The following is a 26,636-nucleotide window of genomic DNA, read 5'->3' as shown; positions in this document are numbered from 1 at the left end:
CGTATCTCATGGAATTGACTATCGTGGCCCCTCCTTGCTTCGATCATATCTTTCGATGGATAATTCATCGAGTGAGGTACAACATATGACCACTGTGCTATAGTGGAACTGTCATAGTCTAAACCTAAATTAGACACATTTAAGTTTTTGTTTCACAATTCCGATTGTAATATATTCGCACTTTGGTAAACATGGCTTTCTTCTGAAGATGATCTTAACTTCTACGAATTTAACACTATACGCAACAGGATCGAGATGATATTTAAGCGGGAGTACTTTTAGGGATTAAATAGTGCCATTCATTCTATGGAAGCCCAATCCCGACTCATCCAGGCATAGAAATCATTGCTTGCCAAATAAACGTAAAGTGTAAAGATCTTTGCGTTGCTTCTGTTTATGTTCCTCCAAGAGTTTCAATAAACCACCATCATTTCTGGAATGCAGTCTCCATGCTCTCATCTCCAATTTCAATACTGGGTGATATGAACTCAAATGGTACTGGAAGGGACGAATGTAGAGCGGCTATTTTGTATGAGTCATTGTGACAATTTCAATTTGAATATTTTGAACACAGGTGAGTGACACGTATTTCATCGGATGGCAAAGAAAACCGTCTTGACCTGTCTTTGGAATCAAGTTCACTATCATTTGATTGCAAGGTCAAGGTGGAAGGTGATCGATGATCCTCATGGTAGTTATCACTTGTCCATAATAACCTCCTTCATAGATAATTATGAAAGGTCAGAACAGTCAATTCAGGTTCCTTTTAATCTCACTAGGAATATCGTTTGGCCAAAATTGCATCAGCGCCAGCGGTAACTTTCGGTATTGAATTCTCCAACTCCCTCCCACCTATGAATGAGTATCGATTCCTAGCAGAATTGATTTATAAAAATGCATTAGAGTCCCAGAAACAACGATTTCCAAGTGCATCCTTCAAAAGAAAACCAGCCACACCTGGTTGGGATGAAAAATGCACTCAGTTGTATCGAAAAAAATCTAATGCCTTTAAAGCTTTTCGTAGATATTGTACCTCAGAACTTTGTTTAGAGTACTTGAAGCTCGAAAGAAAGTTGAAAAACCTTATCAAAGCAAAGAAGTGTAGTTATTGGCGCCGTTTTATTGATGGCCGCTCACGAAAAACTTCAATGACGGCGCTTTGGAGAGTGGTTCAAAACATGCGAAATCGTTTTTCTTCAAATGAGAGTGATGAATATTTACTCCAACCGTTGGATATTCAACTTCGCAAAAAAGGTCTGCCCAGACTCAGCTCCAGGTCATCTGCCTTTTTGGGAAATCCCAAGAGACGAGTCTTTTGACAGACCATTCACTATGCTGGAATTTTCTATGGCTCTTCTTTCATCAAACAATTCCTCTCCGGGACGCGTTATGATAAAGTTCAATCTTCTTAAAAATCTCCTTGATATCACTAAAAGACGGTTGCTTGACCTGTTTAACACATTCATGGAGCATAACATTGTTCCGCCTGTATGGAGACAGGTCAAAGTAATAGCTGTTCAAAAGCCTGGGAAACCAGCGTCTGATCACAATTCATACTGCCCGATTGCTATGTTTTCATGTTTAAGGAAATTGTTAGAAAAAATCATCCTATCTCGACTCGATCACTGGGATGAATCAAACAATAGAGCGGTTCCACAGAAAATGACGACTTTTTTCCCAAATTTCATTTTTATATTCTTTGATTTGGATGAAATTTTGCACATGCTTTCTTTATGCCCAAAAATGCCTTTTTGCATCATCGGCTCGCCATTTTGACTCTAGCCTTACTTTTGAGAAGGGCCTAAGAAAAAAATTCATAATAATTTTCAAAAAATTATAACTTAGAAACGGTTTGTCCGATCAGTTTGGTGCCTTCCGCAAAGTTTTAGGTTATTGTTGGGACTATCTGGAAAAAATATACACTGTAAAAAAAATGTAATTAAAAATGTAAGAAAGTAAAGCTTAAAAATCAATTTTCTCAAAAATCGTATTATTGATTTTTTTTTTTGTTTTTTTTATATGTTAAAGTAGACAAAAAATGAAGTCTTTTGCATAGTGGGTCAAGATGGAGAAATCATGGACAAAAAAGTTATGATTTTTTTGAAAATAGGTGAATTTTTGAAAATGGTCATAATAAACTTTTTAAATATTTTTAAACTCGATTTGATGAAAGTACGCAAAATTTACAACAAAAAAGGTCTACGGAAAAATCAGGCTAACTTTTACCGTTTTAAAGATACAGCGATTTTAATACAAAATTATGATATAATTTTCAATTTTCGGTCATTATAATATAACTTAGAAACGGTTTGTCCGATCAGTTTGGAGTCTTCCGCAAAGTTTAAGGTTATTGTTGGGACTATCTGGGAAAAAATATACACTGTAAAAAAAATGTTGTAATTTTTTATACATCGAAAATAAAGCTTAAAAATCAATTTTCTCAAAAATCGTATTTTTGATTTTTTTTTTATTTTTTTATATGTTAAAGTAGACAAAAAATGAAGTCTTTTGCACAGTGGGTCAAGATGGAGAAATCATGGACAAAAAAGTTATGATTTTTTTAAAAAAGGTTGATTTTTCAATATGATCTAAATAAACTTTTTGAATGCTTTTCGACCCGATTTTATGAAAGTACGCAAAATTTTCAACAAAAAAGGTATATGAGAAAATTTTGCTAATTGCTACCGAAACATTTGAAAAGTTTATTATGACCATTTTCAACAAATTCACCTGGGCTACAATTTTAGGGATCGAGTTTGCGCCGCAAAAAACTCAACTGGTTGTATTTTCTAGGAAGCGGCCTTATCTTTTGGGAACAGACATCGGCCAGTCTTTGACTTCAAAATACCTTGAAGTTTGGTTTGATTCAGAAAGCACTTGGCGAACCCATATTAGGTATTTAATGGAAAAATGCTAAAAAGGATCGAAATTCTAGGAGGTGAGGTGCTTGTCCGGAAGACCTCATAAACCTCTATAAAACAAGCATTCTCTCTGTTCTAGAGTATGGCTGTTTCTGTTTTCTCTCAGCAGCAAACTGCCACCTGATTATATTGGAACGAATTCAATATCGTTGTTTGCGTATCGCCTAAGGATGTATGCACTCAACACATAATGCGAGCCTAGAGGTTCTTGCAGGGGTTTTACCGCTACAGAATCGATTCTGGGAGCTCTCGCTAAAAATATTTATTAAGTGTGGAGTGATTAACACACTAGTTATAGAAAACTTCGAAGAAATACTCAAACTGAATACGCAGTCAAAATTCATGAAAGTTTATCTCTACTACTTATCATCTGACATTAGCTTTCAAAGTTATAACCCTCCATGTGTACACTTCACCAATGACAGTTCCTCTGTTGAATACGATCTGTCCATGAAACAAGCTACCAAGCTACTCATGGAAGCCCAGATTATCTTCGTTGTATAACAATTCCAGGTACACCCGATTCTGGTTTTGCACGGATTTTTTTTACACGGCCGTGCAAAAAAAGTTTCCATACATTTTTTCCGCCAAAACCTTATTGTTGCATGAAACGTCGAGAAACGGTGTTACTTTCTTGCACAGTTTTTGAAATTTTGAACTGAAAACTTTTTTTACGGTACGCATCCCCCGTGCAAAAACAGAACAGAAGGGTGTATTTTCAACGCAAAGTGCCAGAGTTGTTGCACTGGCAGGTCCCGTATCAATGGATCCCCTGGTTTCGGTGTTTTCAATGAAAACTCTTCCGCCTTACGAAAACTCCAGGAATCTTTATGGTTTATGTTGCTAAGTTGGCAGCAATCAACTTCGCTTTGAGGATGATCTCCAACATGCCCACAAACCAATTCTTCACTGTTTGCGATTACATGCAGAAAGTAAGCTATGTCAATGCAAAACCAAGTGATTTTCTTTAATTCTCAATGGACCGATGCACGAGTTCACTAATTTGACGTTTGAGCGGTGCCGTATTCATTTAGTTGCCATGGTCACATAAACAACACGGCACCGCTCAAAAGTCAACGGGTGTACTCGTGCACTGGTCCATAGTTTGATGAATTAGCCACAATCATCGATGACCAAATTTCAATGACGGCCTACTTTGCCTTAAGCATATACTTTCTTACAAAATTTAGACAGCAGATGAGTGCACTGGTCGAAAGATCATATAAGATTACCTTTGTATGGGTCTCCTCACATTGCTTAATTTATGGCAATGAGAAGACGGGCTCTCTCGCAAAGGTGGGCGCTGAGGACGGTGAGATTTATGACAGAAGAATTTCACACGATGATTTTTTTTCACTGCAATACCAACTGACTTTCTTTAATTCGAAATTGTGACTTGATTCCGCAACAATCATCAACGACGTGTTCAAATTTTAATGACGGCCTACTTCGCCTTAATACGTCAAAGTTCTCTTCACGGTTGGCAAGCTTGGCAAGGCGATTGTCTAAGGGTGTGAACCATTTCGCTGAATCGTTTAACTTTTAGTTAAAATTTGACTGCTTAATAGTTATTTCCCCTCCGGTTAATAATAACCCTGCTCTGAAGCATGGTTAAACCAGAGTCTATGAATGGAGAGTTGCGCGAAGACTGAAACCAAGTCTACCTATTAAACTGTCAAATCGTCTACCTATCGAGCAAAATAAACAAACACGTTTTGGGGCGAGAGGAGTATTGCTATCGTGACGAAAGTAAAAATAATAATGTACATTTTAAGATGCTGTGTAATACGATGATGTAACGAAATTATAGTTATTTAGGGCCTATCATTTGTGAATGAACCCCATTATCATTACATGTAAGCAACGGTGATGTAAGTAATCTCCCTCCATCAGTGGAAACACATAAAACCGTTTCATAGTTGAACGGTAACTGAAATTCAATAAACCATACAAAATTAGTTAGTTTGAAAACAATATAATTATTTAATCCAGTCCAGTCAAGCGGCAAAAGAAATTCACTGTTTTTTTAGTTGCTCACCGCGAGGAAACTGAAAAAAGCTCATGTTTTTTAGTACATGCTCTTTGTCGTATATGCTGTTGCAATTCTCCACTAAACAATAATTGTGATTACTTTTCAATTATAAATAATACCAGAGATCAATTTAAATTTTGTTCTTCTTCGACACTTTGGAAACAAAAATTCGCGCTGAGAGTGCATTTTAGTGAAGTCACTGGAAAGCACGAACAGTAAAATAGGTTGCCAGAATAATTAAATGTTTTGTTATTGAGGAACATGTTGCCAGTTCTCTTTGCGTAACTCTCCATTCATAGACTCTGGGTTAAACAAGACAGTTCGAAAGTTATTTTCTGCTCCCGTGAATTTGAGAATAACTAACCATCTCTCAACTTTGTTCTGAAATAACTACTCGACTGTCAAAGCTCAAATGAATCGACCGCGAAGCTCAAATTAACCATTTGAGGGGAAAATAACTTTCGAAATGTCAAATTTTAACTAATAGTTAAACGAATTGGTGAAATGGTTCACAGCCTAAATGGCCAACTGGGACGGTATAGTTACATTCCATAACGCCTAGAGTTTTTTTTGCGAGCATAGTGGAAAGGATGGGATGTAAGTCGAGATTTCATTTGCGTGATATCGAAACTTATGTCCAACCATTACTCGCTAGACACATATTTGCACAGGATGTGAGCAATATTTGTTAAAAGTCTCGATTCCGGTTATGATGACATCGATCACGTAGTTTGGCAATTTCCGGAAATGGACGCCTCCAGAGCGTAACTTTTGGATACCGTCGTGTGAAATGACATTGAGCCATAATACGGCCCGATACGGCGGTACCCTTGCGGCTCGAATTAGATAACCCTATGTTCCAGGCTCCCGCGATATCGTCTTCATGTTGTCATGATTTACAACTATCTTCGCCTGTATAAAAGTTTAATTCTCTTGTGTTCTCTTCCCCATTTTTTTCTGTGTTTTGTCCTTTTTGTTTTGGATTGATGTTCCTGGCCATCCGACAGTCGAAAACCCACATCAAATTTGTATACGCCATTACACGACAAACGAGCATCCCGAAATGCCTTCAGCCGGTTGAACTGCAGAAAACCCAACTGCAGAATCTTAACTTTGTCCATTTTTAAAATTATTTGTGCCCACTTACTTCGAGTTGCCACGTGTACCCTGGTTATATCCCGTACTAAATTTGGCACTTAAGAAGATAAATGATTGTATATAAGTACAATAATAATTTTGTGATTTCGGCTCGGTAAAGCGTTAAACGCGATTGAGCCTCAAACAAATGAACTAGATAAGTTAAAAGATATCTAAAGGGACTTGTAGACATTTGAGGAGTTCTCTAGATAAATTGCTTGAATTGGAGAAAAGTACTAAACGAAACCCTTAATAATATCCTTTATGATTCCAAAAATTACAAAGGGCAAAACCGTGACAAAACCCAAAACTTCAGCTGGCTCTTTAAACCTTGCTTAGAGAATGGAACTTTCATGAGACAGTGGGGATTTTTTGGAAGATTTTTTGGATGGATGTAACAAGCAAAAGCTGAATTAAATATCTGAAGATATTATTATCAGAATATCTAGAGAAACTTCAAGAGAAATCTCCAGGATTTGGAATTTGTTTGGAATGATACTAGAAAAGCAAGAACATGCTTATGAGGGTTGTGGGTTTGAATCCATCCAGTCGAGGATTTAGAGTTGGAAATTTTCTAAAATTGCTACATGATATAGGTACACGAGCAAACATGATTAATTGACAAAGCAAGCTCTCAGTTCTGTAGAAAGAAACTCATAAGAACACTTAGCTTAGGAACAGATTTTGTAACGCCAGAAAAAAGGATACTTGGCAATATCGCTTAAAGGATTTCTGTAATAATTCCTCTGAATAATCCTGGTGGAAAAAAGCTACAATCACTCAAAATACAAGTAAATTCAAAACCCGTGAAACCCAGGATTATTGCGACGGATACTACATTCCAGAAACTAGCAAATTGCCTGCTTCTCCCTCCTCATCCAATTTAGAAGAAAAACTTGTGTTACACATACAGTATGTCAATGCCAATAAATGATTCATTTATTCCTATTCACAGGTCCGCGTGGTACCTCCATCATTCCTGGAGCACCTGAACAAACTCGGTGACAAACAGAAGGCCCCGGTCTTCGTTGTGTACCCGAACTACGTCCTCCCGGATTTGGGCTTCCTGAAGTCGCAAAACGATGTCGTCATTTCGCCGCTCTCGTTCAAAGAGAACTTCGCCCCGCGAACGCACCTTCGCAAAACGCGGCCAGTTTCGATGAACGACATCGAAAACCTCAAAGCCAAGGAATACAAGCACGTGTTGGACTGGAAGTCGCTCATAACGCTGTTACCACAGGAGTACCGAAAGCTGCTCCGTAATATTCCGGAGGCAAATGCATGCAGCATTGCGGAGGACAATGCTCCGCAGAAGCCGCTTTTCTGTATGACTCCGCCCTTGCGCCGGGGTCGAGGAGTTACCTGTGATTGCGTGAACATGTTCAACACGCAGACCTACAATAGCTCCAGTTCCGGAGGAAGTTCTAGTCAGCCGCCCAGCTCGGGCTACCGAGGTTCGTCTACGATGTTGACGGACTCCGAGATGGATTTGTTGGGACCGAGCGGTAGCGGTGGTCTTAGCAATAACTTGTACGTTTATCAGTATGACAGCCCAGCGGAGGTGACATCCGCGGAAAGGCCGCCTTCGGGACGGGTAGCACCGAAAGGTATCCTCAGGAAAACTTCAGTCCAAAGGCCTTCATCCAAGGCCAAGAGAAATAGCATGTTTGAGGAGAATCACAAATCTGGTCAGCACCTGGAAAAACGACGGTCCCTGCAGGAACCGTGCTACAACTTCTCGGAAGAGAACCTCATCTTAGAGGACTCAATCAACGAACTCCCGGACAGTGGTCTTCGCAAAATGAACAACTCTCCAAACATGTCCCAGCATCAAGCCCGTCTTCCCAACACACCCAAACTACCCTCGGCTGACGACTATCATCGGTTGAACAAACTTAACGAAATGAATGATCTCGAACTGAACAAAGCTGTCAGCAGCAAACTGAACCGTGCTCAGCAACAGCAGAGCTTGGAAGATGACTCGGAAGCCCGTACGCGTACTGAGCATTTCCTGTCCAATGTTCCAAAATCAGAACTGAAACACTATGCCGAGCTCGCTCATTTCCTGGAAGCGACCACAGCAGAAAATGCCATAGCTCAGTCCGAGGAGGTTTACGACCGTCAGCGGTTAAGGCACGAAGTCAGCCGTGCGTTATCTCAACGCAAAAATGTGTCCTTCAACCAACCCCCATCCGCCGGTCCCATCAATACCACTCCCGTCCGGCAACAGCAAGCTCAGCTGCTGCGACCGACGGAGATCAAGTTTTCAACTCCTCCAAACTCGCCAAACATGTCCGTTACGATGGCACAGAAGCCACCGCAGAAGCCGACTCCTTCGGCGGTGCAATCCCCTTCAAGTGCCACCGAACGGGAGAAGCAGGACAAGATCCAATCGAATCGTTTCAAGCGGCTGCAGATCCAGTGGGAACTGCTGAGCAAGGAGGGCCAACAGTTGAAGCAGGAATTGCAGCAACCGCGAAGCGGTGGCAACACTCCTACGGGAGGAGCAATGAAATCTCGCATTCCGCGACCCGTCAGCTATCCGACCACTCGGTAAGTTTTAATTTCATCCCTTTAAATTTAATTCTCTGCTAAAAATTTCCTCAATACAAATTCCAGAGCAAACTCGGATCCCATGGTGAGCAAAACGTTGAAATCGCCTAGCCGAATTGTGCCGCCCAAGCGGTACAATGCCGGTTCGCTGGGCACGGTAGCAGCGATCGGTGGCCACCAGCAGCAGGCAACGACTCCGCCCACTCCGGCTCCCCGGACGCCCAACAAGCTACTGCATACGACTCCAAAGAAGGCCGTCACCGCCGGTACGCCCAGGTGAGTGTCAAGTTTTGATCATATCTCGGTACCTTCGCTTACAAAAATGTAATGGAATGGTTAGATAAAATCTGTGCTAATTTCTGACAAACTTGGAGATGACTCTAGTAGTAATTGTCTCACATTTAACTCCTTCCCAGCCGCATATTGCATATTGAAGCTAACTAAAGACGATTCTACGATTTCTACTAGCCTAAAAATCACTTGTCCGAATGACACAAGCTCGAATGTAACATTAGCCCCAATGCCATTAGTCCGAGAAATGAACATAGTCTATTGAAAATGAATTTTTATCGATATTACTGTTTTTTCTTCTTATAATCATCTGCTATTCTTTCAAGACTTATCTCCTAGAAGTCTTTTGGCTTCATGAGCAAATAAAAAGCTAGCTGAAATTGTTCCTTCTTTCAAATTTATGCTTTCCTTCAAGGTTATACTTATTGCTGCAACAATAGAGCAATTCGAGCATCTCATATCTCGGTATTCGGTCATGTGGCATTCGGGCTAGTGTCGTTCGGACTAGTGTAATAGAGTCAACAAATTACCACAATTACTCAAACATCTCCATAAGTCAACCTAGAAGTTTCTCAAGCAATTTCTCGATGAATCTTTGCAGGGATTTCTCGGGTCTGTGTCATTTGGCACAACGATCATTTGTCATAATGGACATTTGGCCCAACAATTTTTCATCACGAACAGACATCGTTTGAAAGAGGGGATATCATTTCTGGTAATTTATGCGCGCAGTAAAAGCCCGCTCCCGTTTTCTCAAAAGATTTGTCAGGATTTTTTCAAATAATTCTCAAGTATTCGCCCAACAGTTCCCAAGGTTTTTAGCATTCTTCTAAGATTTCCACCCAGAAATTAAATTGTGAGATTTTTTTGCTAAATAGGGTGTTACGTGAGAATATAGCTTGTGAACCCCTGTGCAGTGTCGGAGTAATTTGTGTTGATGTCTATTGTTCGTACTTTATAGCTGTGTTCAACGAGCTGCTCGAACTTGGTTGCAACCACTTGCGAGTCAGCTTTTGGTGTTCATTGAGCCACTCCAACCTACTTCGAGTCGCTCGGGTTTGTGTTCATTGAGCCGAGTCCAACCAACTCCGAGTCGCTCGAAACAGGTTTGAAGCTAGAGTCCGAGCTAGTTCAACCAGCTCGCAGTAGCTCGTGTTTTTGACGTTTAAAAACGTAAACATTGAGGAAAAAAAGCAAAATTCCGAAGCGATACGGATTGTTAAGTGCGCGAATTTTTTTTCACGTGGAATTCCGGTAAATTAGTAAAAAGAGTAAAAAGAGCGTTCATTGAGAAAGCAGCTTGGAGTTGCTCGAAGTAGCTTTGACAGTTATTTGTTGACAAAAAATACGAGCTAGTACAACCAACCCCGAGCAAGTTCGATCAAAGTCATTGAACACAGCTTATGTTTCTCTGTCATGCCTCGTTCTGTCAAACAAGTCACTTAAGATAATTAGTGAAAACAAGAGACAGATCGGGCGCATGGAATTGGTTCTGTTCCAATGTGGAGAAATCACCGTAATTGTAGGTGTTTTGTATGTTTTATGTAAATTAAAATACTCAATAAAGTATTTTATAGCTTTGTAGCATGCGGCAAATCAGTTTTTTATTTGCCCTGCTGAAAGAACGGTGCCCGAATCAATCCTGTTTTTAACACTACAAAGAATTACGACGTAATCACCCATCTGATGCCAACCACGTTCAACCAGGTTCGATAGATCGGAGAATGGTGACTGTAGCAGCAAAACGTCAGCATTGATACAAAGCATCTTTTGGAAACCGGACAACGCGAGACTAAGAGCAACTGACCGTTATACAAGGCAAATTTGCAACGTAGGGTCAAACGCGTACCAGTCGTACAGCATGTCCCAAAGTTTCTATACGAAGAGCACCATTTTGATGAATCGGCTATTAATTTGCTACATGTTTCAGTACACCCGAAATTCTCACGTAGGCTCATCGATTGTTGATGATGAGAGGTAGTAAAACTTCATGATGTATCCGATACGAAGTGTTACGGGGGGGAGTGTTACGTGAGAATATAGCTTGTGAACCCCTGTGCAGTGTCGGAGTAATTTGTGTTGATGTCTATAGGCCTTTTCATGTGACAGGTCCGTCTATGCATTTGTTTACATCGGTAGAGGACCGGTGCATACACGAGGCTGTCATTTTCATAGAAGAACTGTCAAAGAGCTTCCCGATCAGCTGTTTTGGAACGTCATGTGAATAGGCCTATTGTTCGTACTTTATGTTTCTCTGTCATGCCTCGTTTTGTCAAACAAGTCACATAAGATAATTAGTGAAAACAAGAGACAGATCGGGCGCATGGAATTGGTTCTGTTCCAATGTGGAGAAATCACCGTAATTGTAAGTGTTTTGTATGTTTTATGTAAATTAAAATACTCAATAAAGTATTTTATAGCTTTGTAGCATGCGGCAAATCAGTTTTTTATTTGCCCTGCTGAAAGAACGGTGCCCGAATCAATCCTGTTTTTAACATAGGGGAAGATCCCCCAGTGCCGGATAGCACCCAAATACCGGACACCGTCGAAAAATTTAGAAATCATGGTCCAATCAAGATGGTATATTAGCAAAAAAGGAAGCAATTATAGAAGAGCAATTCTCGCTGAAACCAGGCCGCCATCGGCACGCATCGTTAGAATTCCAATTTTATGTCACTGACCGCTAGTATATGCTAAAACTAAAGGGTGGTCGATTCGGTTTTCTTAAATCTCTCGCACGCCAGCTAACTAAACAGTTTGCGAAAAAGCCCATTTTTTGCTAAATAAAGATTGGCTAGAAAAAAATGAGACACACAAAAATGATCACAAAAAATATCAATTTAAATCGGATACTTCTCAGGGATCAAATAACTACAGTTGACTCTCCATAACTCGATATTCAAGGGACCATCGACTTGTAGAATTATCGAGTTATAGAATTAACCGACACAAAAAAATCCGAAATCAAAGGAACAAATATCTGTATATCTAATACATTTATGATCACTTCTGTAAGAAAGCAATATTATTTTGTTGATAATATTTTAAAAACTATTATTTGGAAAATAAAATCAAAATACTCGAAAAATCACGTTATTTTTATCGACAATATATTTTTTAGTTTTCATGTTTTTCAACTTTTATTACAACTGGCAAGTATTTATTCACCGTAAAATAAGCATTAGTCCTGGTTTCTCCGAATAAGGATTTTAAAATGGATATCGAGTTATGGAGAGTAATTTACCTCTCACGTGACATCGACTAGTGGAGATATCGAGCTATAGAAATATCGACTTATGGAGAGCACGGATGTATGAAAATTTGAAGGGACTGAAAAAGCCATCGACTTATAGTATATCGAGTTATAGAATATCGAGTTGTGGAGAGTCGACTGTATATATTAGCTATGTTTTGACATAACTTATTTATTGAAATTCCTCCCCAAGCTGAATGCTTGTACATTTCTTTTAATAATACTCATGAGATCTTGGCCGAGGCTTTGCTCATCTTTTTTACAAAAATTCTCCCAGTTTTCCTTCAATCGGTTTTGAATGTGTTTCCGCTTTACTTCAACTTCTTCTACATTATCGCCCAAAACTTTTCGATCGGACGAAGTGCTGCTGTATTTGGCGAGCTCGCCTCCTTCGGGACCACATTAACGCTCTTACAGGCTTGGCGTAATGGCACGAAGCGAGATCCGGCCAGAACAGCTTGGGAGCACGGTGAGAGCGCTTCTGCAAGCATTCCTCTTGATAAATCTGCCCGTTTATGGTGCCGTTTGTAACGAACGGCTTGCTGTACCGTTCGCACTTGCAGATCGCCTGCCATCTCTTCTATCTCTTCTGGAACTTTTGCGGAACCTCCATGTGGGACGTACCGACAAAAAACTCGAGGCCGGGGATTTGTTTGGTGTCCCCCTTGATGTATGTCTCGTCGTCCATGACGAAACAGTCTAGCTTGACCAGCCACTCACGGTACAGCTTCCGCGCACGCAATATGGCCAGCTTATATTGCTTGTCAGTCCGGTTTAACGCCTTCCTAACCTTAATAACACGTAGCCCTGCCCGCTTCATGGTCTGCTGGACGAACCACTTCGACCTTTTTGGCCACCTCTCGGGTGGAAAGGTTCGGGTTAACCTTAAAATTCTACCTTATCTGCCGCGCCTTCTCTGGGTATTCCGTTTTTGGTTCTCGGCCGTTTCCAGTGCGCCGCTCGATGGTCTTCGTCTCCTGGAACATCTTCACAACGCGGGACACGGTAGAATGGTGGATTCTAAGCCTTTTGCCGATCCATCTGTGCGACTGACCAGGATTATCGATCACCGCGCTCAAGATTTGCTGGCATAGCTCTTCTTGTTCCGAATGCATCTTGAAAACTACTTGATAGATCGCTATACAATTTTGCACACATAAACATAAATTCCATTAATTTTTACCCACGCGGTAAAAAGTTGCACCCAATACAAAGTGTCGCATTTTTTCCGAGTCCATACCTTATAAAGTGTCCATACCTTATAAAGGGTATTTCTTCGCATGATATGTCTCATATTTCCTTTGGAACACATAGCAAACTTAGTGGCATCGTATAAAGGAAGGATATAACTTTGGGTTTATTCACAAATTTCATAACGCCAAAAATTACCCACCCCCTTCAGCGTTATGAAATATGTGAACGGACCCTTTCATTAGAGCTAAAAAAATTAGCGGTCATTTTGAATTGACATGTTTTTGTAAACCGGTAACGTCACGGTACCATTGAGATAGCAAACCTACTCGCCAAAGTCCGACGTCTCCGTGTCGACGAATCTCTCAAAATCGGCGTCTATTCAATGGCTGTATCGTAGCGTTCAACTTTATCTGCTTCGGGTAGTGCTTAGGTTTCTAAAGGGCGAACACGAAATTATTGCGACACCAAAAATGTCATGCCAATTTTCTTATAATGTTTAGAATCAAACCAAAATTTTAGGGTAGTTTTATACATATGTTTACTTCAAAATCAAAAGAAAAGTTGATCGATGGAGCCTTGAGTTTAAAATTGAAGGCATTTTCGCTTGATGCCCTCCATCGAAGTCTTTACAGTGTCATGCGGTACCAGTTTCTCAGTTTTTTTTTTTACATGTTCTTCTCGTCTTCTTGCTCTTCCGAAGTTCCCGCTTCATTATTGCCCAGTACTGCTCCACCGGGCGCAGCTCCGGACAGTTTGGCGGATTCATGTCCTTTGGAACAAAATGGACGGAATTGGCCTCATACCACTCCAGTACACTTTTAGAATAGTGGCATGATGCCAAATCTGGCCAAAACAGCGGAGCTTCGTCGTGCTACTGCAAGAACGGCAAAAGGCGCTTCTCGAGGCACTCAGATTTGTAGATCTCGCCATTTACTGTGCCCTTTGTCACGAAAGGCTCACTCCTCAGTCCGCAAGAGCAGATGGCCTGCCAAATGAGATATTTGGAGGCGAACTTCGACATTTTCTTCTTCTTAAATTTGTCGTCCCCATCGAACTTGCTCTTGCCGGTAAAAAACTCAAACCCCGGAATTTGCTTAAAGCTTTTATTTACGTTTCGTCGTCCATCACACAGCAGCCATATTTTGTCAGCATCTTCTCGTAGAGCTTCCGTGCCCGAGTTTTAGCCGTCGATTGTTGCCGCTCATCGCGGTTTGGGAAGTTCTGTACCTTGTATGTATGTAGTCCAGCTCTCTTCTTTGCATTCTGGACGTAGCTCTGCGACATGCCGATCTTTTTAGCCAAATCACGGCTTGAGACGTTGGGATTTGCTTTAATCATCCGCTTCACCTTTCCCTTCGTCTGGAAGAAAACCGGTCTCGGTTTTCTTCCAGCTCCTATGCCGTGGTCCAACGTCAACCGCTCCTGGAACTGCCGGTGCGACAGGTCAGGAAATTCCAGGTGTTTGGAAAGAATTTGTTCTCTCGACTCACGTTGGTTCACCTCCATTTTCGTTGAATCGAAAAACACGACTTCGAGTTTGACAGCATGTAAACAATACACATCAATGAGAAAGTGTGCAAAATTTGGTTGATTTTTACCCAACGATAGAAAAGTTATGCCCTGTTGAATGTGTCGCAATAATTTCGCCCTGTATCTGGAGATAAGCTCCGGTTTTAATTATGGATTGACCCACGAATTCGGCTTAGGATTAAGGGTCAATGGGTCGGTTTTGTCGGCTACCGGTAGCAAAGTAAGCTTCGTCGATTTCCTTACCTTTAATCTATCTTCACGTCGTTCTCAATTTATTCAGCATCTTGGTTAACCTAGACTTTTTGTTTGAGTTTGAGCGGTAAGCTGTATGATTTTCCCAAGAAACGGTAACCTACTGTTGTCAAATTTTGTGCAGTGGCCTCCAGAATCTTCCTTCCAGCCGACAAACTTGAGGAGGTCGACCTTGTATGATGCACTAAAACTAGCCCATGTACTGTACGTCATAAATTCTCGCTGAATTGCTCAGGGTGGTGTACACAATGCACAGACAATATCCTTTACCTCAGATTCTTTTGTTGCCAGAACCACCTTACGGTAGTTCTCCAATGAAGGGTCAGTGTATATATCACTTACTTAACACATGTAACAGAAATAGCCTAGGAAAATTGCTTTTCCTAGCCAACTTGAACAACGTTACAGGGGACCATCTTCGGAAGGGCTAATCCTCTGCAGCCAAAGGCGCTGCAATTCTAGCATAATGTGAGTAGTTACTGCATTTCAGCACTCGGCATCCGCACACGTTCTCTGGATTACATTGTTCGGGGACCAGGGATTGAATCCTGAGAAAATTGAGAGAGTCTCTCACGTATCGCTCTTTGTAACTATCATAACATGCTGCACATTATGAGAGACTGTTTATCGTATACTGCTACAAGTTTGATCAGATTGGGGGGATAGTAGTGCATGATAAAACCCCTCTAAACATGCTCCAAGCCTGGGGGACACTGTTGTTATTGGAAGTTCGTGGATTGTTTATCGTGCCAGTTAAGAAAAACCCCTATCCCCAACGGTAAACAAGCGAGAAAAATGGATTTTATCATCGCTCTCTCGTTGGGGCTCTCGCTCGCTGCTTCCATTTATCAGACTTGTTACACCTTGCGATACAATGACGATCGTGGACCGACCGCAACAGATGGGATGTTTTTCTTTGCTTGCTTTGATCGTGCTTCATTCTCAAATGAGAGCGAATTCTGCAACGCCTGTCGCGGACGCATGTAGCGAGCATGCGGTCTCTCACAACAATGAAACGGGGGCAATCGAACACGACATACCGTTTTGATTCATATTACGGACACTTAAGGCCTGAGTGTAGTAAAACCGATCGAAAAGCATATAAATTGCAACATAATATACGATACATCTGCGTTATCATGCTTTCAAAACACTTATCTTTCGAATGACGTCCAAAGAGTCGGGTTTTACAGCTTGAATTACCTGAAATGAATAGAAATTAGTGAACTTTCCATGATTCTTATTCCGGCCACAACCTCACTTTTGTTTCATATTGCGGACACTTTGTTTCGAATTCCGGACAGCTCACGAAAAGCAAAACTAAAATGGTTAAATTGAAAATTAAACTTTCTCATTCGTTAGAGCAACGTCAAAACTAATCGCGCATCATTAAATTTCATGGATTACTATGGTAAATTCATATTAAAACGTGCCTGAAAGTTGTAAACTTTTGAACTGAAAATTTTGAAACATTTCAAGTGAAACCTTTCCCATACAAAGTAGAGTGTCCGGAATTTGAAGCTGTCCGGAATTTGAATCAGAACGGTACTCCGCTGTTTCCTCCACACAATTGGGGCTCGCATGATATTCTGAGTGCGTGAACCTATGCAGGTACTGCCTATAGCAACCATGTCCTGGCATAATCTGCGTGGTTTCTTTTATACCAATCTGACATATTTGGTATTAGCCGATGGGTCCTTATAAGTGGAGTTATCCCATTCCTGCTGCCAACTGCTACGATACCATCCTTACAAACAGCCTTATTGTCATTGCGATGATAAATGGTACCCAGGTATTCATCGAAGCGCTGCTTCCACATTTCGATCACCTCATGTTCGTCCGTCAAGATGCTCCCATTATTATCCCTGCATACCTGCATGAAACCAAGCCGGGATGCGTTGACCTTCTGGTAGAATTTATTATTGGTCATATTATTGGAGGAGGAGGAGAAATCAATCAGTCATAGGCTGTTGTCGTTCGTTTGCCGAGGGGCGCGAAAATTTCCAATAAGGTTCTATTTTTTATTGAAATTATGTTTTTATTTAATAACACGAAAGAGTATGTTCTTGCAACTACTCAACCCTTTAATACCCAACTCCGCCTTTAGACAGGGTTCACTTTGGAATTTTGTGTGTTTTTTCGACTCATAACACGCATATAAGAAAAGTTTTTTATGACTTTTGAAACTTTTTTGTATTTTTGAAAATTGTTCTAAAAATTGTATTCTTATGTAATTTACAAATGCCTGGGATTCATTTAACGTGTAATATAAAAAATCGAACCTTTAATATTTTTCTACAATCAACCTATTACAGAGCTTGGTGGCATTAAAATAATTTCAAACCTTTTTTCCGTTAATTACACGGAAAATAAAAAAAATATTTTTAAAACTACTGTAAAAACTTGAATTTTTATTATTGATAAAAATTAGTAACTAAAAGAGACTTCAAGAAAAAAAGGGTAGGGATGCTCAAAAATAAAAATTATAAAAAATCAAAAACCAAAATTCATAGATTTGCGAATAGAAATAAATCATTGCCCAAAACGTATTTAGAACGATTTTAGATAACTGAAAATGATAATTGTTACAAACCGCAGCGAAGGGCACCGTTCTTTCAGTAGGACAAATCAATCACAGCGGTGTTTATCTGTCCAATGCTATAAAGCTACATTTTATTGTTAATATTAAATATATTATAACATTACATTTTCGGTGTTTTCGCTTATAGAACAGAATTGGTTCTACTCCGGCTTTGTTTGTAAGCATATTGTTTATGCGTACGCAGCTGTCAATTGTCACAAAGCAAAGCCGAAGTTTGACAAACACATACTAAACCTAAGTCTGACAGATGTCCAGGGGTTCGCAAAACCATTCTCACGTAGCAATAATAAAACATTGGGTATTAGAGGGTTAAGCAATTTTTCCGTTCATATAACGGCTACATCATATTTGAACATTAATTTAGAAAAATGGGCCAAATATGGACCTTGAAACTTTCATTATGTTTGACGTTCACTTAGTTGACAAAAACGCCACAGGAGTTTTAGTTTTAACACTGGGGTTGTTCCTAGCTGGCATTTCAAAAGGCACACGGAAAGCAAAATACATCCAAAATTTGAGTTTGAACCAAGGGGTGTGATAAAATCTCAAAACCCGTAAAAATGTTTTTCGGGCTTAAACCAACGAAAATCATTGAAAATTCAGTGAACATGTGTTTTTGGCCTAAACTTATGTGTTTTGTGCTAAATTGTAACTGGGCTTTAGGACCGTATAGTCGTTCTGAACTTATCCTCCTGCCCTGACTGTGGGCTTCGTGGCCGTGCGGTTAGTGTCGTCAGGCATTGATTGCATCGTGTCATGGGGTGTGGGTTCGATTCCCGCGTCAGCCATAGAAACTTTTCGTAAGCAATGTTTCTCGACTATGCCACTGGAGCATGCTTGTCCGTTGTCTAGTGTTAAGTTACAGTCTGTGCAGCTAAATGGCTGAAGACGGTGTCCGTGTTTTTTAAACCGATTGTTCAAATCACCATAGATAATTTTGACGTCGCAGCTGTCGTATTCGCGCTCAGCTACGCACAGAAAGCGTCTTTATCATCATCAATGTTTCCGGAATGAGGGTTGTACACGTTTACTAAACTGAAGTTGAAAAACCGGACAAATTTTGCGAAACATAATTAATGGATGTTTCCTTAAAGTCCTTCACTGGCACCCGGACGACGATCTGCCGCCCTTGACACGCTGTTGTGAACCGTTCCTAACACGGAAAACAGATGCACTAGGTTTGCGGATAATCCATTCTTCTATAAAGTTGCTCGAAATCTGACCATTACCGCCAGATGGTGGGAATAAGGTTAATGGGGATGGGAGAATGGGAGAAGGTTATGGGACTCTGCACAAAAATCAACATTTTTTTTCACTCTTTCGTAAAATTTGTAAGCAACGAGACCAGTCAACGCCAAAACCCCATACAAAATCCAAACAGTGTAGAACCTCATGGGCTACACAAAGGGGCCTATTTTATTCGTTTAGGTGAAAGCAAATCGAAGCTATACCTCTAATCTTCAGGAGCACAAATCTGGAGAACCAGACAGACATTTGAGGCTGCAAACTTGATTGATTGGTCACTTGCTGATGGTGACTAAGTTTTCAGTTCAAACTGTTGTTTGGGTCTCTAGATTTGAGAAGTGGCTTCGATTCACTTTAACATTAAGTACGCGAAATACCATCGGTACTGATACGCCAAGCCCAGCATTTATCAATCAATTGCATCTTCCAGTATCATAAAAAAAACTCTATATTGGTAAGCAGGAATGGTGTTCTTGTAACTAAATAGATAGATATCTTTATTTGAGAGAGGCTGGTCCCTATAATTATTTTTACCTATATAAACGAAGAAATCGTTGAGAACGTAAGCACATACAAACAAATATCAGTTTGGTGTTTGTAAGTATGCATGAGATATTATTTGAAGTATTTAACCTCTTTTGCAGGGCTCTTTCATACCTCATTCAAGTTGTAAGTATTAGAAATTAACTGGTATTGAATATCTTAGTTTGGTATTCAGTAGCAATTTCCTTCTGCTCAGGATGCACAACAATTGCAACGCAAATCAACGAAAAAAACCTCTTCACTGGTAAACAGACTATGTAGGAATAGTTGCTTCAATAGCGTATTTGTTACGAGATTCCACAAAAATGGAAATAAGTCTCTTCCTTGGGGGCATCCGCAAACACTCAATTTCCGAATCGCAGCTTGATGCAATGTCGAGAATATATGTTGGTTTTTGAGCATTTGGTAAATCCAATTGGTTATCAGCAAAGGCATCCTCAATATCCAAGAAGACACCCAAGTAGGATTGTTTCCTCGGTATGGTATACAACTTTGTGGGCTTTCCAGATTGGTAAGCATGTTGATTCACATAAAGAGGCATGCTTGCAAAATAGACATCATGGATGTGATGATTGATAATGCTGCTCGATTTATAAAATAGGCTTCCAATACTCCTAACTGGGAACTAAAAATTCAATAAAAAATACATTCTATATGATTTATGAAGTTTTATGAAAAATACCGCTGAACTTTCTAACAATCGAATCTAAATATCAAACAATTATTTGAGTATACTTCTTTTTCAATCAAGTTAGAGAATTGTAATTGAAAACTATCAATGATTTATATATATTTTCTTATCTCATTACAGGCCAGCAACACGCACACGGTGAAGAGACTGACCCATAGCCGAAACTTAAACCATTACGTTAACCTACTATTTTTTTGGTTTTTCTCCCACAATTTTACACTGTTTTTCTCTTTTTCTCTGTCTCTATCTTGCTCCGTGTACTCTATCTGCCTAATTTCAATCAACGTCTCCTCCATCCATCCAACTACTCTACTGTATTTTGTGTTCGTCTATCATCATTTTCAATTCCTAACCGATCAACCGACCAAACTCCAACCACACCCAACACAGGATACCAGTAGGTTCTGGTCAAACGCAAGGTAAATCGCTTCCCTCGTCGAATGCAGCAGTGACAGCAGCAAAGGTAACGCCGAAGAAACCCTTGAACCACGCGGCACCGGCTGCCAGTAGTAGTCCCAAGGCTACCATCCGGAAACCGGTCAGCAGCAGTAGTGGCCGTGACGCCGAAAAACCAAACAAAGGAGTCGTCAAAGTCTGATACATAGGTCTGAAACTGTAAGTACCGTAATTTATGTAGTTACACTCCCGGATTGCTCGCCGTCGTCGGAGGAAGGTGAGTCCTTGGCCTTCTTCGTCCACGTGTTAGTAGTACTTGTACAGTAGTAGGCTTAAGGTGTAGGATTAATCAGAGCAAAGTGTGTGAACAGTGAAAAACATGGGAGGTTGTTGGGATTGTAAGAGCAAACGATTCTCCCTCTTTCAAAGTGTTGATAGAACAGAAGAAAAGCCCGTTTGGGAAAATTGTATACAACACTAGAAATTTTGTATGTATAACATTAGGGTGAAAATATCAAAGAGATGTGAAGAAAAATCGTACTGAAATGCCGAGGATCAATGAGCACGGCGAACAACAATGAATAACTCTACTAAATACTAGAGAACACTGTAAACTGAAAGCACCTTACGTTTCGGATTGATGTAAGTTTTCCTATAAGTGGAAGAGATGTGAATATTTTTGGCGCTTACGTTACGCAATTTACGGTTATAACACCCTATAGCGATAGTTGACTAATTTATTATTTTTATCTAAATTTAACACACTGATGAAAACTTATTCAACTCCGCCATTTTCCAAAACAGAAACAAAAAAAAGTGGGCGTGTGGAGTGTAATGATTAATCGTAGTAAACTGTGCATATACTCTCTCTTGTAATAGTGTATAAAATCCAAGCAAGCGTACCCACATACACCGCGCTTAGGGCAAAACAGTTGTTAAATCAGATACAGAAAAAGCTTACAAAACTATCGCCAACCATAGAAAGAATGGGTGGTATAGCAGAAATCGACATATGGATATTTGTTAAAGGAAAAAAAAACGAGATAGAAAAGGCGCGTTATAAAATGAATTCAACCCGCATAGGCGCAACACATACATATACTAAACACACACACGCAAAACAAAGCTAAGTCATTAGGTTTAAGTATTATTGCAATCGAAAGTAAGTAAGGAAGAACAAGAAAAACCAAGCTGAGAGTGAGATATTAGTAAAGTGATTGATTAGGGAAAAAGTGAGGAAAGGGAAAGTGCGCTATCGAATGAAAGTTTATCTTGATTTTAAAACAAACCTTTTTTGTGTTGTTATTGATTCAATGGTTTGATGTTTGAAATATTTTTTTAATTATCCAATAGAAGAGCGAAATACGAACGGAATTGCTACGAATGGCTTGCGAAATTCTACTTCCTAAACTCGAATATGTTATCATTGGTACTGAATCGAAATACCTAGTTTTCCCTGTGTGCAATTTGACGAACTATCGATTGACTTTGGGTCGTGGATCGGTTAGAGCAAAAGAATTTTCTTTGAGGGTCACTTCGTTCTTATTTTTACCATCTGAATCAAGCTGCTGAATTATTATAATTACAGTTAACCCTCCAAAACTCATTATTTCGTATCTCGAATTCGAAATATAGCTTTTATAATGGTTTTATAATAAGAATTCAAGATATTTCATTGCTACCTTCATGGATTCAATTTTAAATTAAAGTTTGAATATGATTTAGCCGTTGTTTGAGCGGTTAAACATGTTATAGGACCCTATTGTCAAATTCGACTTCGGCGTTTGATCTGAATGAGGGAGTACTAGGAACACTTAGAAACGTTTAGCAAAACGACCACCCTCGAAGATTTTTCCATCCTTCTCCACGCCACTAGGAAACAAGCTCCCGTTAGAAGTCCATCCAATGGGAGACCATTTGCTTCACGGTTGTTCTGAGAGTTGGAAAATTGTCGAGCTGTTGTGGTCTTTTGTTGCTTCCAGTCCCAAAAGAGCTTCCAAAAGTTTACGATCTTTACGGAGGCTCATGTTTTAGAATAGATCTGCAATGAGCGAGGATTTGGTTACTAAATCTGGAACGGAAGGTTCAATTCCCTGTTAAATCGAGATTCAAACTGTGAACTTTCTCAATAAATACTTATTTGAATAAGTAGGAACAGGTTCAGTGTGAACGTTGAACCATGAAGAATAAGAAAAGAATCTTGATTATCATTTAATCGAGTGTAGTTCTAGTGGTAAAAATATGGAATGAAACTTTCTTTGGAAACTTTTTAATTCTGCAGCTCTATAATGAATACGATTTCTAACCATGGATCAATCAACAAACGAATAGTTATTCTGCACACATTGTTCAATACCTAACTTAAATTGAACAAAATCCCGACCATCCAAACATCATTCACTGAATAGTAAGGATCAGAACTGAACGTTAGTTTTCAAACTCCTACATCGAATTTTAGTTTTAATAGAATTGATTCGCACCACCGTACTGGAGTTTGGTAACTGTACTCGGAAAACAGGCAAGTGCATCTCTATGACTCTGTCTCATAATGCTTCTACCATGAAAAAAAGATATCTAAAGTTATCTTTCCATTTACAAGAAGCATCATTACAGAGTGATGTTCGCGCACTTACCCGTCATTTTCTCGAATACACATCGAACAGCAGTATAGTATTTTTCTTTCAACCGAAAAGGGAATGCAATGCAATAGTATCGAATCCGAACTTGGAGAGAAAATTCCATTAGATTTAAATCGCAACGCCAATACACAACTCGAAGCTTCCTGCGGACGCTCGTCCGCAGCATTAGGGTGTGCCATAACAAAGTCTGAATTCTTTCCATTTATACTTGCTGTTAATCTATGGATAGGTTTGGTTCCAACTTGCTTTGATTTCATCATCAATTGCTTCGGATATGTGGAAGATAATGTGAAGAGTTTCCAACACAGTGTAAGTACCCGGAATGTGACAGTAGGTGCAACCATTAGGACAGAGTGAAAGTTTTGCAAAAACCACCGCTTAAGAAATTGTTATGCGCTTCTTTTCGTTTTGCGTGTACCATAAAGCACTCATTATCGTTCGGAAATCTAAAATAGTGTTTGGCTGTTCAAGCTTGACGTTTTCGGCGATTTGTGCTTATCAAATGGCAAACTACATTCCCATTCTGTACACATGTTTGTGAAGTTGTAACTCACTGTTTATTCATCTCACACGCAAAGTTAAAAAAAAATACAAGCAAACGATAAATCAAAGCATGAAAATAGAAGCCTATGTAAATCGTACGCAATACGAAGATTAATTCTCAATAAATGAAAGTATAGAAAAGTTTGAGGCAATAGGAAAGATTATTTTATTTATCAAACAAAACGAACACTAACTAAACATGTCTTCTTTTATTTGCGAACCATTTTCATTCTACTATCATCTATTGTTTCTTTTCATAAATAAAAACTCGAAACGACCAAAAACTTTCCGAAACTATTCGAAACGCTTTCAGCGAACCTAACACTAGCTGCTTAAATTGTGTCAATCAACTTTCTTTACTTATACCTATCATAGTGCAAAACGGAATGATATATGAACGCTTAGGCTAAATCAATGATCGACAAAAATCATCCTAACATCCGAATAGAAGAAGAGTCAAGAATGTAGCTATATTACTATAAACGCCTCAACGCTAGCATATTGTGGAACGCTTTTTGCGATTGTTTGTTTTATATTTTTGAAATCATTTCGCCGCTTGCTTCTGATAAAGAAAATGAAATCCATTCAAATGTGTATTGATTGATTATATAAAGCAAAAAAGTATATTATTATAGTATATATATCTATATACAAACAACACGCCCTCACTCACACTCAAAAAACACAATAAAGGCAAACATATTACATTATATACACCTGGAACATAATGGTTAAACAAAATGAAAACAAACCAGAAAAATAATTGCTGAAAAATTAATAAAAACCAAACGGAGATATTATTGTCTATAAAAATTTCTTTCAATACTTTCCAATGTATCCGAAAGCCAAGATTTTTGCGTGATTGTAGCGCCTCGAGAAAAGGGGATTGGTTATATAAAGGTATTACATTGAAACCTCCATGAGTCGATATTGAAGGGGCCATCGACTCATGGAAATATCGAGTCATGGAACAGTAATCCTTTGGAAAGCTGTTTCTAGGGACCATCATAGTAACCATGAAATTTCGTTTCTAGTATGGTTCCATGAGTCGATATCGAGTCATGGAACATCGACTCATGGAGGTATTACTGTAGATTCTTGTTGTAGCAACTTTATCGATTTGAAATGACTTTATTACAAAATAAAAATATTGGTTCGATACTCCAAGTGTCGGCGTACTAGAATTCACGTGATACATATTTAAGGACACATACCTTTACTCATGGGCGTAAATAGCCATCAGACTTGAGGGGGGCCACGGCCCCTTCTCATGAGAGTTAAAAGTCGTAATGGATTTAGATAACTTAACAATGCTTGTTTCGATAATATTTGTGAACCGATTATAGTCGCGTACTTTCATACAGAGGTAGATCAAAACCTAAAAATTGACCAAAACCGACTGATCAATTTTCTTAGATACCAAATGTCACTTTTATGGAAAAATAGTAAAAAATTATTTAAAAATCTATGTTTCCGTTTTATATTGCCAAGATGACGTATTCAACCCAATTTTATATTTAGATCTCGAATAGAATACAAGGATTAAAAAGCAGATTTTTATCAGGATTTACCTTTCCAATTCGATTTGAACTAGATGTTTGCAAAGTTATAAAATAAGATAAAAATTTAAATGTATCACCCAAGCCTTTGAAAAAAAAAATGCTTGCTAGTTTGAAAATATGGATTATTGTTGCTCAGCATTTCTGTAGCAAACGATTCATTCCTCTAATCCTCTCGAACACAAAATTTGAACATAGGATTGAATAATACCTTTTTTTGTTGAGTTAAAAACTTTAAATCTCAAAGCTGCTTGGCTACCATCATATTGAAGGATATAAGTGTTTTTTTTTTTGTATTCAAATAAAGCTGTTGTCAGAAAATTCGTACGATAACAAACAAACTTTTGCCCCATCGGTGAGGCTCGACACTTTTACGATAGACATACTTTATATAAACTTATGTTTACAGATAAATACACTCTAATTTTTCATAAAAAAAATTGCCCAAAGCCAAAAAAAAAAACGTTTTTTACAAAACAAGGTAAAAATGTGAAATGTTGGTGACTTTTTTCGCACGATCAGGCAAATTTCGCTAAACTTGAAGATAATATTTGAATTTGGGGTAATTAGTATATTTATCTGCTAGATTATATCATGGGTCGAACTTTTAGCACGCTGATTCGAACTTTTGACACACCATGGGCCAAAAATTGATTCCAAGCAATTATGTAGTTACTAATACACCTCAAAGCATCCTTAAAAAATCGAAGAAGATTTTACCCTTATTTATTTTCATGCAATGAAAGTTTGATAAAAAATTATAATGTTTACGTCAAAAAACAACAAATAACCATTATTTTTCCAAATCACAATCGACTCTTATGATATTTGTAGTGAAAGTCTCTTACTTGAACACTATAGCATTTATAAGCTTTGTTTTGATTTGAGCTAGATCCTAAATCGAATCCTAAACATTCGATTTCTTATCATTAATCTAGAAACAAGTTTTATCTATTTTTCTTACAAATAACGCAACTTCTTCTAATTACAGAAATTTTACATGAATGCATATATATTTTTAACGAAAATAATATCTCTGAACCGAATTGATGTGATTCCCATTCTGGAGATAGTCACTTATGACTTAAAAAGTTATAGTGGCAACTTCATTTGGAAGCGAAGTGAAGCTGTTCTTCTCGAAATGAATTATCCCAGGGTTAAAAATCTCGTTAACAAAGACAAACAAAAATCGTGTCTTAAAACAATCTTCAGAATGAATAAGGTTTACGTTTATTCTACAGAAACAAATAGTAAC

The 26,636-nt window shown here is 39.0% G+C and overlaps 1 protein-coding gene across 6 annotated transcripts in view; it reads left to right on the top strand.

The window, feature by feature from the left end:
* Window positions 1-24,431, top strand: part of LOC5574982 — a 157,758-nt gene extending 133,327 nt beyond the window's left edge. For all 6 annotated transcript variants that reach the window (XM_021842040.1, XM_021842044.1, XM_021842032.1 and 3 more), the window contains exons 8-11: window positions 7,046-8,643; window positions 8,710-8,919; window positions 20,365-20,382; window positions 20,635-24,431. In XM_021842040.1, the coding sequence (XP_021697732.1) occupies window positions 7,046-8,643; window positions 8,710-8,919; window positions 20,365-20,382; window positions 20,635-20,842 (2,034 nt within the window). In that variant the 3' untranslated portion in view covers window positions 20,843-24,431. The remainder of the gene's footprint in view (window positions 1-7,045; window positions 8,644-8,709; window positions 8,920-20,364; window positions 20,383-20,634) is intronic.
* Window positions 24,432-26,636: the final 2,205 nt, after the last annotated feature.

Source organism: Aedes aegypti, chromosome 1 (assembly GCF_002204515.2).
Source record: "Aedes aegypti strain LVP_AGWG chromosome 1, AaegL5.0 Primary Assembly, whole genome shotgun sequence".
Lineage (NCBI taxonomy): Eukaryota > Metazoa > Arthropoda > Insecta > Diptera > Culicidae > Aedes > Aedes aegypti.
The sequence above is the reverse complement of the archived record's forward strand: the minus strand, read 5'-3'. Positions and strand labels throughout refer to the sequence as shown.